Consider the following 15,175-nt stretch of genomic DNA (forward strand, 5'->3'; position numbering starts at 1 on the left):
CCCCCCCCCCATAATCTCACAGCTCCTCCATGTCCCCCCATCCCTAGAAAAGGGGCCACAGTGGCTTCCGTTCCCACAGCTGCACTTTTAAACTCAGCAGACTTCAGCTTCCTGTTCTCCTGGCTGCTCAAAACATTGTGGACTAGCACCCTTGGCAGGCAGGAGACACAGGCTGAAGCAAAGAAGGGCCGAGACAGGGCAATTCCTACCTTCGCTCTCCTCTAGCTTCCTGATCTGCCGCAGGACGGGCTGCAGGTTCATGTAGAGGCGGTGGCTGTTGCTGAGAAGCTGCAGGAGGTGCCGCGAGCGCAAGGGGCAGGCAGTGTAGTAGGTGAGCTTGCGGGCAGAGGGCAAGCCGTCGGGCAGGATCTCAAACCTCTTGCCCTGCGGAGAGAAAGGAGCGCATTTGGGAGTCAGCTGGGGCCTGGAGACCAGACGCTGCCGTAAGATTCAGGATGCAAAAGCGAAAGCACTTCTGTACGCAGCACAGAGTTAAACTCCTTCCTGCAGCAATATCCCCCAACTTGGACTTGACTATCTGAAGAACTGCTGGAGACAAATGAAAATGCGGGCAGCGTCCGAATTATGAGCAGTGGAATGAAAACAACGATGAAGCAGAGGGCCTTCTCGGTGGTGGCGCCTGCCCTGTGGAACGCCCTCCCATCAGATGTCAAGGAAATAAACAACTGCCTGAGTTTTAGAAGACATCTGAAGGCAGCCCTCTTTAGGGAGGTTTTTAATGACTGATGTTTTAATGAAATTTTTAATGTTTTGTTGGAAGCCTCCCAGAATGGCTGGGGAAACCCAGTCAGATGTGCGGGGTATGTATGTATGTATGTATGTATGTATGTATGTATGTATAAATAAATATTTTTATTATTATTGAGGTTAATTTGTATTAGATTAAAGTATGTCGTATAAAACAGTAGGTATAAGGTGGAATAAAAACACCATGGAAGTAAGGGTGGGGAGTTAACAATTTTAAGAAAAACATATACAGTTGTACCCTGGAAGTCGAACAGAATCCGTTTCGGAAGTTGAGCAATCTTCCAAAATGTTCAGAAGCCAAAGCATGGCTTTTCCTTGGCTGCAGAAAGCTCCTGCAGCCAATCAGAAGCCGCGCCGGACATTGGGCTTCTGAAAATCGTTTGAAAACCAGAACACTCACTTCCGGTTTTTGATTGTTCGGGAGCCAAAATGTACGAGTTCCAAGGCGTTCAGCAACCAAGGTACGACTGTACTGAAATATAAGTAAATTTGTAAAACCTGTGAAAATCAATAAAAAAATTATGTCTTAAAAAAAGAGAGAGGATTAGACAAATTTGTGGAGGAGAGGGCTGCCAATGGCTATAGATGAACTAAGCTACAGTACAAAAAAATGTAAATTTTTTGCTCCACCCACTCCTCCTGCTGGCCCTGCCTCCTGCTGGGATGTGGCCCCTAGATGCCTTTTCTGAGGGGAATGTGGCCCTCGGGGGGAAGGGTCCTTGTGGCCCCTGCTTTTGGGGAGACACTGCTGAGAGAGACTCTGCAAAAATCCTGCTCTTCCCCAGCCTTTGAAGGCCAATTCAGTCTTCCAAGGAAGATTTTTATCAGCTGCCTGCCTCAGCAGAACTGACTTGGTTGTTTTTAACACTTTTGGCTGCTCTGTTTTATTTGTTGCCGCTTTATTATTCTGTAAGTATTTTATCGCAAGCAGCTTTGAGAGAGTTTTTATTTCTTGCCAGGAAGTGGAGCTCGTAAAAGAAGAACAAAACAAAAAATAGAAGCGCCGGCTTTGGATAGGCGAGGCCCCAAATCAAACTGCAGCAGAACTTGCTAGCGGGGTCGAATCTTTAAAAAAGCAAGGCAGCCTCTCTAAGGCGCTGCCTTGAAATTATCTTTATTTGTTAAAGGTGGCTTCGAAGCAGTTTACCAAAGACCGCACGGCACTGTTAAAATGCGGGATTTAAAATACGCTGTAATTAAAAAGCACTGCTTCTCAGGTGCGTCATCAGAAAAACAACGACGGCGATCCAGTCCAATACTAAAACCCAGAAACTTTATAGTTCTGGTCGCCTCACCTTAAAAAGGATATTGTAAAGTTAGGAGAAGTTCATAAAAGGGCAGCCAAGATGATCCAAGAGATCGGGCAATTCCCCTGAGAGGAAAAGTTACAGCATTTGGGGTTTATTAGTTTAGGAAAAAGGCGAAGGAGAAGCGACGTGACAGAAGTTTATAAAACTATGCATGGCACAGAGAAAGTGGACAGAGAAACGTTTTTCTCCCTCTCTCGCAACACTGGAACTCCTGGAACCCCTTGCCTTTTCCTGTAAGACCTATTGCAGTCGTTAAGAGTCGTCAACAGGCTCATCTCAGCTATCTGCCAATCACCCATTCCCACCACCCTTCTGAGTAATACCCCTCCCCACCTTCTCACTATATAGAAGGATCTGGCAACTTCTGTTTCAGTGTATCTGAAGAAGTGTGCATGCACACGAAAGCTCATACCAAGAACTAACTTAGTTGGTCTTTAAGGTGCTACTGGAAGGAATTTTTTTATTTTGACTATGGCAGACCAACACGGCTACCTATCTGTAACTGGAACTCCTGGATGTTTGATGAAGCTGAACGTTGGAAAATTCAGGACAGATAAAAGAAAGGAGTTCTTTGCGCAAACTACGGAACTTCCTCCAACTTTAAAAGAGGATTAGACCTCTTTCTTTCTCCCCGCCACCGTCGGCTCATCAGGTGGCCATCATGGTGTTCAAACGCTACGTTGAGATTGGCTGAGTTGCCTATATTTCCTTTGGACCACATGTGGGCAAGCTGGTAGCGACTGCAGGTAAAGGTAAAGGACCCCTGGACGGTTAAGTCTAGTCAAAGGAGACTATGGGGTTGCGGCGCTCATTTCACTTACAGGCTGAGGGAACTGGCATTTGCCCACAGACAGCTTTCCAGGTCATGTCCCACCTGAAGCCTTCTGCCAGCACCTGAGCACTACAGCATCCATCTCCCCACTTGCGATTCCCAGCAACCCATATCCTGGGTCACACAGCCTCCAGCAGGGCAAGCAGAGCATTGCTATGAGGGCTGGTACCCACCGACAGTCTTATCCTCCATGAATTTGTCTAATCCTCTTTTAAAGCCATCCAATTCAGTGAATAATAATAATAATAATAACAATAATAATAATAATTTGTTATTTATTTGCTGCCCATCTGAATGGGTAGCCCCAGCCACCCTGGGCGGCTTCCAGCAAAATATTCAAACACAAAATCCTCAAATGTTTCCTGCTTGGCAGGGGGTTGGACTCGATGGCCCTTGTCGTCTCTTCCAACTCTATGATTCTATGATTCTATGAAATGTTAAAAACCTCCCTGTAGCTCTTGAAGGAGAATTAATCCTTGCACATAAAAAAGGTAAAGGACCCCTGATGGTTAAGTCCAATCAAAGGTGACTATAGGGTTGTGGCGCTAATCTCGCTTTCAGGGCGAGGGAGCCGGCGTTTGTCCACAGACAGCTTTCCAGGTAATGTGGCCAGCAGCACTAAACCGCTTCTGACGCAACGGGATACTGTTACAGAAGTCAGAGCACATGGAAACACCGTTTACTTTCCTGCTGCAGTGGTACCTATTTATCTGCTTGCATTAGTATGCTTTCAAAATGCTAGGTTGGCAGAAGCTGGGACAGAGCAACAGGTGCTCACCCCATTGTGCGGATTCGAACTGCCAACCTTCTGATCAGCAAGCCCAAGAGGCTTAGTGGTTTAGACCACAGTGCCGGTAGCGATTGTGGATGTTATTGATCAGAACAGGGCACTAGCAGGTGGTCCCTGCAGAGGTGTCAGAAGGCAAGCTACGCCCTTCGAGCGCATGCAGCTGACTGACTCTGTTCTCAAGTTTCCTTGTCAAAAGTATGCGAGAGCTGCTTGGGAGAAGGGAAACATTAACGAGAAGCGGAAAACTACCAGATGGACACAAAAAAATCGAAGCAAGGAAGAAGAAAGCCAAGATGTCAGATTTTGATCGTTACAAGGTCATGAAGGCCAAGAAAACGAGAAACAGAATCATCAATGTCGGGGAACTGCCATCGGAGCCAGGGGGAGAGGGAGGGCTCCAGAGGGATTCCGGAGAGCGTCCCGGGAGGGAGAGAAGCAGCACATCTTCTGGGGAAGGAAATCAGCGTAGCACCAGTGGAGAAGGGGGGCAGATGGGGGAATCGGCGAGGTGGCTCCATGACTCCTCGCCGGGGACCAGCGGGGAGAGCACTGGTCCTCCGCTGCCCACACCCTCCTTGCGCAGAAGGCTTCCGCGCAGGGAGAGTAGGCGGAGACTAGGCGTCAAAGAACTTCTTTGCTGGAAGAAGTTCAAGAAACGCCCACTGACGGATTCTGCCAGCGATTGAGACAGCCATGGGTAAGTGGCTGTCCGGACAGAAAGGGTTCACTCAGGCAACCCAGCCAGGTGTGGCGTCGATTTACGCACGAGCAACCCCTAGAACCATGACAATCAAGCACAAAGTGAAGAAGCTGCAAAAGGCCTCCTCCTCCTCCTCCTCAAAAGGCACAAATTGTCAGCAAATAAAATTTCATTTTAATGCGCACCTAAAAAAAGAAAGAGGATTAGGGCCACCGGTGGCTACATGCTGTGTTTTATCTCCACTGCTAGAATTGATGATGCGTTAGCTAGTGGTAGCTTAGCAAGTCTGCAAGAGGCTGCAAGGTGGTGTTGTGTCGTAACAGCGTAAGACCCTTGTCGTCCGGCATCCTGTTGTCATGGTGGTCATGCAGATGTCCCACCTGGAGGCCCCCTGCCAGCACCTGAGCATAACAGCATCCATCTCCCCACTTGCGATTCCCAGCAACCCATATTCTGGGTCACCCAGCCTCAAACAGGGCAAGCAGAACATCGCCATGGGGGCTGGTACCCACCGATAGTCTTATCCTCCATGAATTTGACTAATCCTCTTTTAAAGCCATCTAATTCGGTGATTAATAATAATAATAATAAATTTGTCATTAATTTGCTGCCCACCTGACTGGGTAGCCCCAGCCACCCTGGGTAAAGGTAAAGGGACCCCTGACCATTAGGTCCACTCGTGGCCGACTCTGGGGTTGTGGCGCTCATCTTGCTTTCAGGCCGAGGGAGCCGGCGTTTGTCCACAGACAGCTTTCCTGGTCATGTGGCCAGCAGGACTAAACTGCTTCTGGCACAACGGGACACCGTGATGGAAACCAGAGCGCCTGGAAACACTGTTTACCTTCCCGCCACAGTAGTACCTATTTATCTACTTGTGCTGGCGTGCTTTCAAACTGCTAGGCTGGCAGGAGCTGGGACAGAGCAACGGGAGCTCACCCCGTCGCGGGGATTCGAACCACCGACCTTCTGATCGGCAAGCCCAAGAGGCTCCGTGGTTTAAACCACAGCACGCCCCATGTCCATTGCACATAACCATGTGCCGTTTAGAGAAATGCTTTCTTTTGTATTTTTTCACATTATACTCTCCGGTCATGTCCCCGCTTTACTTATCTTCCCCCCTGGCCAAACTAAACCTTTCCAAAAAAATATGTTAGCTTGCCTCACCATCCTTCCCCCTTGACCCTTTTCGTACAATCTCCATTTTGAGGTGAAGCAACCGGAACAGCACGAGATTAACCCAAGCGTGCGCCCCAAGAAAATCTGCCGTGCAAATCCGTGCCACAGGCAGAATATTTGCGAGGAATTGAGCAGCGAAGCTGACTTTGGTGTCTCCCTACTCACCACAAACACGAGTTTCCCCACGTTCGTCCAAGGGAAGTCATAAAGCAACTGCCTTTCGCTGTTGACATTCTGGGAAGGAAGAAAAGGGGGGGGGGAGAGAGACAACGACAATCATTATATTTATTACCTGCCCTTCCCTAGCATGCCTCATGGTGGGTTACGGCAATGTAAAACTAAAAAGCAGTTAAAGCAGATTACAATCACAGGAACAGGCCCTGAAAAGACACGTCTCAGGCGCCAGGGATGTGTCTTCCACGTACAATGAAAGACGCACCTCCGTGGGGAGGAATTTCCATAGGTTAGGGGCCACCACACAGAAGACCCTTTCCTGGGCTGCCACCATCATGGCTGTGAACTTCTGAGGGAGGTGGGACTACCGAGAGATCCCTCTGATGATTTTAACAGCCAAGGGGGTCTGTAGGGAAGGGGGTTTTCCAGCTATTTGGGGCCTAAGTTGCTTGGGGGTTTAAAGACAGGCATGAGCATCTTGAACTGGGTGCAGAAATGAACTGACAGCCATGATAAAGGTAAAGGGACCCCTGACCATTAGGTCTAGTCGTGGCCGACTCTGGAGTTGTGGCACTCATCTCGCTTTATTGGCCGAGGGAGCTGGCGTACAGCTTCCGGGTCATGTGGCCAGCATGACTAAGCCGCTTCTGGCGAATCAGAGCAGCGCACGGAAACGCCGTTTACCTTCCCGCTGGAGCGGTACCTATTTATCTACTTGCACTTTGACGTGCTTTCGAACTGCTAGGTTGGCAGGAGCAGGGACTGAACAACGGGAGCTCACCCCGTTGCGGGGATTCGAACCACCAACCCTCAGCAAGTCCTAGGCTCTGTGGTTTAACCCATAGCGCCACCCGCGTCCCGGCAGCCACGATAGCTGAATATATTTACCATTTGCAGAATTTGACAATATAAAATGGGAGGTTCAAGGCAGGCAGCTAAGTAGGAGAATGACTGCAAAGTGTCTGTGTGTGTGTGTGTGTGTGTGTGTGTGTGTTATCCCACGGGATCAGAAATGTCGGTGATCTTTTTTTCCTAAAAAGGTACATCTTTTCTAAAAAAAGGTACATCTGTGCACATCTTAGGTTTCAGAAAACTCTCCCCATCTCTTTCTGCAGCTCTACTCTCCAAAACCTGGACTCTCCAGCATGGAGACGAGTTTACCTGCTTTCAGGCAAGCCTCAAAACTCAGAAGGACTGTGAATCATCACACACACCACACACACCCCGGAAATCCAAATCCCAGATTCCATGCAGCGTTTAGCCTGCTGAAAGCGAGCCGGCTTAAGTCTGGGAAAGCAAGAAGCCATCTCACTGGTATGTAATGTTTTGGAGGTGCGTACCTGGAATATCTGGATGCCTCGAGTGGTAAGCCCTAGGGTGAGGGAGGCCTCAATTTCCTTCTTGTCCTGCGAGAAAGAAATGATAATGACTCTTTTTGCCCTTTTACAAAGCCCTCACCTCACACACACAATTCGAACGGCTGTTTTGCTTGGGAAAAGGAGGGTTCAGACATGGAGAAAAAAGAGGGGCCCCTGATTCTTCAGAGCAAGGTTGTGTGTGGATTAACAGAGCATCCGTCCCCAACCCAGATGTTTCAGACTACAACTCCCATCAGCACCAGCTAGCACAAGGGCCACACCTCGCTGGCTTCCCTCACAATCCCGTTCCAAATTCTAGCTATCACTGGTTACTTATAAAGCCCTGAAGGATCTGGGGCTGTAAATCCTCAAAGACGCACCTCTCTACTACCCAGCCGTGCTCGCTGGGGGTGATGGGAATTGTAGTTCAAAACATCTGTAAGGTATCAGGTTAGCCAAGGGTGCACTCTATTGTCCAGTGCCAGATTGGTCTGGGAGACCTTTGCTTGCTGCTAGCGCCCCAGCTTTTCACAGAAACACAGAACTGCAGGGTTGGAAGGAACCCCTAATCCTCTAGCATGACCCCCTGAGATTTTGCAACACCCCCCGCTCTGAAATGCAGCTGTCCTCCAGAAGAGAGGGCTAAAGCCTGGTGGCCAGGATGAATAATGGCCTCCGTCATCAGACCTTGCAACTTATCTTTACAGCTGTTTCTGAAGAGTGCCGTTGCAAACACACACCGTTGCAGTTTCTCAACGAGCCATGTGAAAACGCAGCACTAAATTTCCCCGGGGTTATTCTTATTATTATTACAGTGGTACTTCTGGTTGCGAACGGGATCCGTTCCGGAGCCCCATTCGCAACATGAGGGGAACGCAACCCGCGTCTGCGCGTGTCGAGACTCGCTGCTTCTGCGCATGCTTGTGACGTCATTTTGAGCGTCTGCGCATGCGCGAGCAGTGAAACTTGGAAGTAACCCTTTCCGGTACTTCCGGGTTACTGCAGGACACAACCTGAAAAGACGTAACCTGAACTGAACGTAACAAGAGATATGACTGTATTATTATTATTATTATTATTATTATTTATATACCACCCTATACCTGGTGGTCTCAGGGCGGTTCACAGAAAAGATCACAACATATATAATCAAAATAAAAACAACAACCCAATTAACACCCCCCCCCGAAAAGAGCCACATTTTAAAAGAGTATAGGATGTCCATCAGATCAACCAAAGGCCTGGTTAAAAAGGAACATTTTTGCCTGGCACCTAATGGTGTGTAATGAAGGCGCCAGGCAAACTTCCCTGGGGAGAGCATCCTACAGATGGGGAGCCACTGCAGAGAAGGCCCCGTTCTCGTGTTGCCACCCTCCGGACCTCTTGAGGAGGAGGCACACAAAGGAGGACTTCAGAAGACGATCTCAAGGTCAGGTAGATTCATATGGAAAGAGGCGGTCCTGGAGGTATTGCGGTCCTGACCCGCTTAAGGCTTTATAGGTCAAAACCTATTGTTTTGGGGCCAGGAGGGGGAGGGAGAATAATGACCAGGGACACGAAATTTTTTCCGCCTTCCCAAATGGAAGACACAAACTGATCAGCGGCTCTTGCCTTGCCTAACTGGACCCGTTCGATTCTGCCTCCCCCGTACCTTATACAATCTATAATAATGCACAGCCACGTCATCGAGGCGGACAGCTTCCTTGATGTACTTCAGATGGGCCTCAGAGGCTGTCAGGGCGCACTGGTCCTTGTGCATGATGGGAATGTGCTTCAGGATGTAGTCCTTCCCTCTCTTTGCCACCACCTGCCGAGAAAGAGAAGGGGTGCTGGGTGTTAATTGCGCCTGGCTGGGAATCTCAGGTTTGCTAGGCGAAATAACAGTGAACCAGAGACAACTTCACACAGCCTTCCCAAATCCCAGTGGCCTCCAGATGCTTCCAACTGGAGCAAGCCTGCAAGTTATGCGGGGGTTACGTTCTGGGGATGCCACCTAAAGCCAAAACAGCATGCACTCAAAACACATGGCAAGTGGGACTGACTGCCAAAGTCATTCCCCCCAGAACCTTCACCCTTTCCATATATTGTTTCCTGTTACATGCGTCAAGCTAAATTGAAATACTTTATTGTCATACTTTATTGTCACTTCTACAACTTGTATACAGTGAGATTACACGAGCACCCCCCCCACTCAGCTCTCTTAGTCTTAATTCCCCTCATTTACTGACGCACACCCTCCAGACCCGAAAGTCAGTTGCCCTGTTGTTATCTTCTCATTCAGCAGCCTAACAGCCCAAGGATAGAAGCTGTTCTTTACCCTGTTGGCGCGACTAATCAGGCTTCTATATCTTCTGCCCGAGGGCAGGAGATCAAGAAAGTGCCAGCCAGGGTGTGAATCATCCCTGAGAACTTTCCTCACTCTCCTGAGGCAACCTTCTTCTGCTATTTCATCCAGCGGATTCACGGGACAGCCCATAATATCTTGTGCTGTATTCACCACCCTCTGTAAACACTTCCTATCAGTTGATGTCAAACCAGCGTACCACACCGTGATGCAGTAGGAAAGGACACTTTCTATTGTGGACCGGTAGAAGGAGATCATCACCTGGCTTGAGAGCAGTACATGTGAAAAGGATCTAGGAGTCTTGGTTGACCACAAACTTGACATGAGCCAACAGTGTGACACGGCAGCTAAAAAAGCCAATGCAATTCTGGGCTGCATCAATAGGAGTATAGCATCTAGATCAAGGGAAGTAATAGTGCCACTGTATTCTGCTCTGGTCAGACCTCACCTGGAGTACTGTGTCCAGTTCTGGGCACCACAATTCAAGAAGGACACTGACAAACTGGAACGTGTCCAGAGGAGGGCAACCAAAATGGTCAAAGGCCTGGAAACGATGCCTTATGAGGAACGGCTAAGGGAGCTGGGCATGTTTAGCCTGGAGAAGAGGAGGTTAAGGGGTGATATGATAGCCATGTTCAAATATATAAAAGGAGGTCACATAGAGGAGGGAGAAAGGTTGTTTTCTGCTGCTCCAGAGAAGCGGACACGGAGCAATGGATCCAAACTACAAGAAAGAAGATTCCACCTAAACATTAGGAAGAACTTCCTGACAGTAAGAGCTGTTTGACAGTGGAATTTGCTGCCAAGGAGTGTGGTGGAGTCTCCTACTTTGGAGGTCTTTAAGCAGAGGCTTGACAACCATATGTCAGGAGTGCTCTGATGGTGTTTCCTGCTTGGCAGGGGGTTGGACTCGATGGCCCTTGTGGTCTCTTCCAACTCTATGATTCTATGATTCTATGAAATGTTGATTGACATTGTTCTTCCGCAATACTCTGAAGAGATGGAGTCTCTGTTGGGCTTTCTTAAACACCTGGGTTGTATTGATCTTCCAAGTAAGGTCTTCACTGAGATAAATGCGCACAAGTTAAATGCGTGCACTTGCAGGCTTACTGTACGACCCCAGCCAATGCCTCTGATAGGCAGGAATTATGGGAGTTGTAGTTCACCACCACCCAGAGGGCCGCAAGTCCTCAACTACCCATCTTAGGGAGGACCTCTTCCCAGAGGTTCTTCTCCTTTCCTTTAAAAGAGCAGCTGAAGTCTTCTCCAGCATACTTCCCTTTTTCTAAAGTCACAAATACGAGCGTCTATGGTGCTGGAGGAGACTCTTGAGAGTCCCATGGACTGCAAACCTAGTGATTCTTAAGGAAATCAGCCCTGAGTGCTCACTGGAAGGACAGATCCTGAAGCTGAGGTTTCAAGGCTTTGGCCACCGCATGAGAAGACTCGACTCCCTGGAAAAGACCCTGATGCTGGGAAAGATGGAGGGCACAAGGAGAAGGGGACGACAGAGGACGAGATGGTGGGACAGTGTTCTCGAAGCTACCAGCATGAGTTTGACCAAACTGCGGGAGGCAGTGGAAGACAGGAGTGCCTGGCGTGCTCTGGTCCATGGGGTCACAAAGAGTCGGACACGACTAAACGACTAAACAACAACAACAACAACAACAACAACAACAACAACAACAACAACAACAACAACAACAACAACAACATAGCAAGGCTTTCAGCGTGTAAATAAATGTTTGCAATTCTCAACAGCATTACTTTGGGGGAAGCAAGTGGCTTTATTTATTTATCGCGTGGTTTCGGCTGGTTAAAACTGCACAAGTTAAATGCATGTAAGGTTTTTTTTCCCCCAGTGTGGAAAGAGCTTATCTGCCTTGCTTGCAAAGCCCTCTCGGCGTGCCGGCTCTGGAAGAATGGGCACGGTCGCACGAGATCTCACAAGAGCATCCCAGAGATGGTGCGCTGAGCAAGCCGTACCAGGTGAGCAAGGCAGAGAGCAAAAGGATGGCTCTGAAGATCTCTTCCTTGCTTTTGGGCAAGGCACACTCAGCACACCAGCTCCAGAAGGGCAAGTATCCATGTGAAGGGACAGTTCAAGTATGTGAGGGGCTCCCTGGTCCTGAATGGGGCAACTGCCCCTGAAGGACCAGGTGCGCAGCCTGGAGTCATTTTGGATTCACAGCTGTCCATGGAGGCGCAGGTTAATTCTGTGTCCAGGGCAGCAGTCTACCAGCTCCACCTGGTACGCAGGCTAAGACCCTGCCAGAGTGGTGCATGCTCTAGTTATCTCCCACTTGGACTACTGCAACGTGCTCTACGTGGGGCTGCCTTTGAAGGTGACCCGGAAACTGCAATTAATCCAGGATGCGGCAGCTAGGCTGGTGACTGGGAGTGGCCGCCGGGACCACATAACACCAGTCCTGAGAGATCTGCATTGGCTCCCAGTACGTTTCTGAGCACAATTCAAAGTGTTGGTGCTGACCTTTAAAGCCCTAAACGGCCTCGGTCCAGTATCCCTGAAGGAGCGTCTCCACCCCCATCGTTCTACCTGGACACTGAGGTCCAGCTCCGAGTGCCTTCTGGCAGTTCCCTCCCTGCGAGATGTGAGGTTACAGGGAACCAGACAGAGGGCCTTCTCAGTAGTGGCACCCGCCATGCGGAACACCCTCCCTTCAGATGTGGAGGAAATAAGCAGCTATCTTCTTTTTAAAAGACATCTGAAGGCAGCCCGTTTAGGGAACTTTTTAATATTTAATGCTGTATTGTTTTTAACACTTGATTGGAAGCCACCCAGAGTGGCTGGGGAAACTCATCCAGATGGGCGGGGTATAAATAATGAATTATTATTATTATTATTATTGTTGTTGTTGTTGTTGTTGTTGTTGTTGTTGTTGTTGTTGTTGTTGTTGTTGTTGTTGTGTGCCTTTTTGTTTACATGTGGGACCCCTGGAACCAAACCCCCATGTAAGATGCCATTGTACTGTACTGCCTTTCATTCAGGGGCTGGGGAATGACAAGGCTGTTTATGCAACCCAGAGCATGCATTACCTAAAATGCAGAATTTGGATTCGGGGCTATATGCGTGCAACAGATCACTTACATGTTTATATCCCTCCTGTTCTTTGCAGAGTGAAGGTAGAGAGGGTGCTTTTTTTGCCAAGAGGCATTTTAGACTCTGGAATGTGTTTTCATTTCAGAACACCCGTCTCATCCCAGCGGTTGTGTCTGCTATCTGAAGTCTGAGCTGTTGCTCCCGCCCCCCCTTAATGCAGAGGAGATGCTAAACACTCCTGGGGAAGAAGTGCTTAAAATGGAAATAGTGAGTCAACCTTGCTGCAAGCGTGTAATCCTCTTAGCCGACACGTTTGCAGTGAGGGCTGGCTTGGGAGTCGGATGAACTTGAAGCCTGAGACGGGTCGGTCAAACACACCAAGCCGCCCTTTTGCCTTGCGCCAATAGCCACAGGAAGGCCTCAACAGGCAAGACACGGTCGCTGCCAGCTTACTCGGACAACGCTGCAATCGTGTAGGTAAATCCCGCGAAAGTTGCAGGTCTGCTGTGTTTTACTGGTGTGGCATAGAATCATAGAGTTGGAAGGGTCCCATAGCTGTCAATGTTTCCCTTTTTTAAAAGGGAAATTCCCTTATTCCAAATAGGATTCCTCGCAAGAAAAGGGAAAAGTTGACAGCTGTGAAGGGACCCCAAGGGCGATCTAGTCCAACCCCCTGCCAGGAGAGCCAGCTTGGCCTCGCAACCATGGGTGCCTGGGGCCACGGGCGTGCATGGCCCTGGCATTGAAATTTGTGGGTGCCCGGCCCCATTCATGGGGAATTTTGTGGGTGCCCGGGCACCCGGGGAGCTGGCAGCTAGGCCTCCTTTAATGCGGGAATTTCAGCTAAAGCATCCATGACAGATGACCCCCCCCAACCTCTGCTTAAAAACCTCCAAGGAAGGGGAGTCCACAACCTCCCGGAGGAGTCCGTTCCACTGTCGAACAGCTCTTACTGTCAGAAAGTTCTTCCTGATGTTTAGCTGGAATCTCCTTTCTTGCAACGTGAAGCCATGGGTTCGAGTCTAGGACCCTCGTACCTACGGGACCGCCTCTCCCAGTATGCCCTGCGGAGGACCTTAAGGTCCATAAATAGCAACACCCTAGAGGTCCCGGGCTCTAAGGAAGTCAGATTAGCCTCAACCAGAGCCAGGGCATTTTCAACGCTGGCCCCGGCCTGGAGGAACGCTCTGTCTCATGAGACCAGGGCCCTGCAGGATCTGATTTCTTTCCGCAGGGCCTGTAAGACAGAATTGTTCCGCCTGGCCTTTGGCTTGGAATCAACTTGATCCCCTTCCCCTCTTTCCTTTCTCCTTTCTCCTTCTGTGATGGAACTCCTATTTGGGGACTTCCCTGGCTTTTCTCTGGTCCACGTAGGACCAGTCTGGATAGTTGGCCTTGGTGAAGATTTGACGTTTTCATCCCCCAAAAAGTTTTTTATTTGAGTTTCTACTGAAATGAGGCTGCATTTGAATGTTGTATTTTAATCTTGTTTTTAAGTTGTATTTCAATCAATTGTTTTTATACCTGGTGTTAGCCGCCCTGAGCCTGGTCTTGGCTGGGGAGGGCGGGATATAAATAAAATTTTTTATTATTATTATTATTATTATTATTATTATTATTATTATTATTATTATTTTATTATTATTATTATTATTAAATGCAGGTTGGGAATGCAAACCACTGACGGACCCACGGTCTGGCTGGGTATGAGATGAGGCAGCTTCCCATGTCCCTAGGAAGTTTGGAGGCCAGGGCAGGAAGGGCCACAGCGCCAGAGACAGAATTTGCAAGCAGAAGGTCGCAGGTTCAATCATAGAATTGTAGACCAGGGAGAAGACTCAGTGGAAGAAGATTGGGGGAAATTTAAAATCTATTTGCAGAAATACTGTAAAATTTCTGAATCTTGATGACATTGAAATAAAATGCTGGGGTTCTAGCAATAAGGTAAAACTTAAGACTAAACCAACAACAGATAAATTAATGGGCTATGAATTTGCTGAACCAACTTTTAAAAGGGATACAAGAACGGGAGACGTGAGGAAGTCAGGAAAATATGTGAATTTAAGATATAAAGCTAAGAAAGAGGGAATTTTTGTGTTTTTCCTATATGTGTTTTTTCTTTTTATTATTAGTTTTGAATGCATGTATTTTTGTGCTTAATGTTGGTATTGTTGTATTTTGTATGTATTTGGTGTTTTTATATCTTTTTTGTCTTTGTCTTTTTTTTCTCCTTTACATTTGGCATTGTTAAAATTTAATAAAAAAATTTCAAAAAAACACAAAACAATCATAGAATTGTAGAGCTGGAAGGGACCCCTGAGGGTCATCTAGACCAACCCCTGAAATGCAGGAACCTGCATGAACAGAGAGCCACCCAATCCTCAATGGCACCCTCAGGCAGGGTTGGGGAGAGCCTCCTGCCCGAAATCCTGTTGAGCTGCTGCCAGCCAGTGTGGGCAGCACTGCGCTAGATGGACCAAGGGTCTCAGGCAGGTTCCTATGTTCAGGCATCCATTCGCAAGTACTGCTATGGCTCCACCTCAGAGCCTGGCCGCTGCGGACGGAGCCGGCGAAAAACAAAACATCAAAACCAACAGGCGTATTGGCCATAGCTGTCAACCGTCCCTTATTTGGCGGGAAAGTCCCTTATCCCAGCGCCGTT

At 48.5% G+C, this 15,175-nt stretch overlaps 1 protein-coding gene across 3 annotated transcripts in view; it reads right to left on the reverse strand.

Moving 5' to 3' along the window:
* Positions 1-15,175, reverse strand: part of FRMD6 (FERM domain containing 6) — a 159,338-nt gene that overhangs the window by 14,687 nt on the left and 129,476 nt on the right. For all 3 annotated transcript variants that reach the window (XM_083515214.1, XM_083515215.1, XM_083515213.1), the window contains 4 exons: positions 8,760-8,915; positions 7,091-7,156; positions 5,742-5,810; positions 210-384 (listed from right to left, as the gene is read on the reverse strand). In XM_083515214.1, coding sequence (XP_083371340.1) covers positions 210-384; positions 5,742-5,810; positions 7,091-7,156; positions 8,760-8,915 — 466 coding nt within the window. The remainder of the gene's footprint in view (positions 1-209; positions 385-5,741; positions 5,811-7,090; positions 7,157-8,759; positions 8,916-15,175) is intronic.

Source organism: Podarcis liolepis (assembly GCF_965112155.1).
Source record: "Podarcis liolepis genome assembly, chromosome: 1".
In the NCBI taxonomy this organism is placed as follows: Eukaryota; Metazoa; Chordata; class Lepidosauria; order Squamata; family Lacertidae; genus Podarcis; species Podarcis liolepis.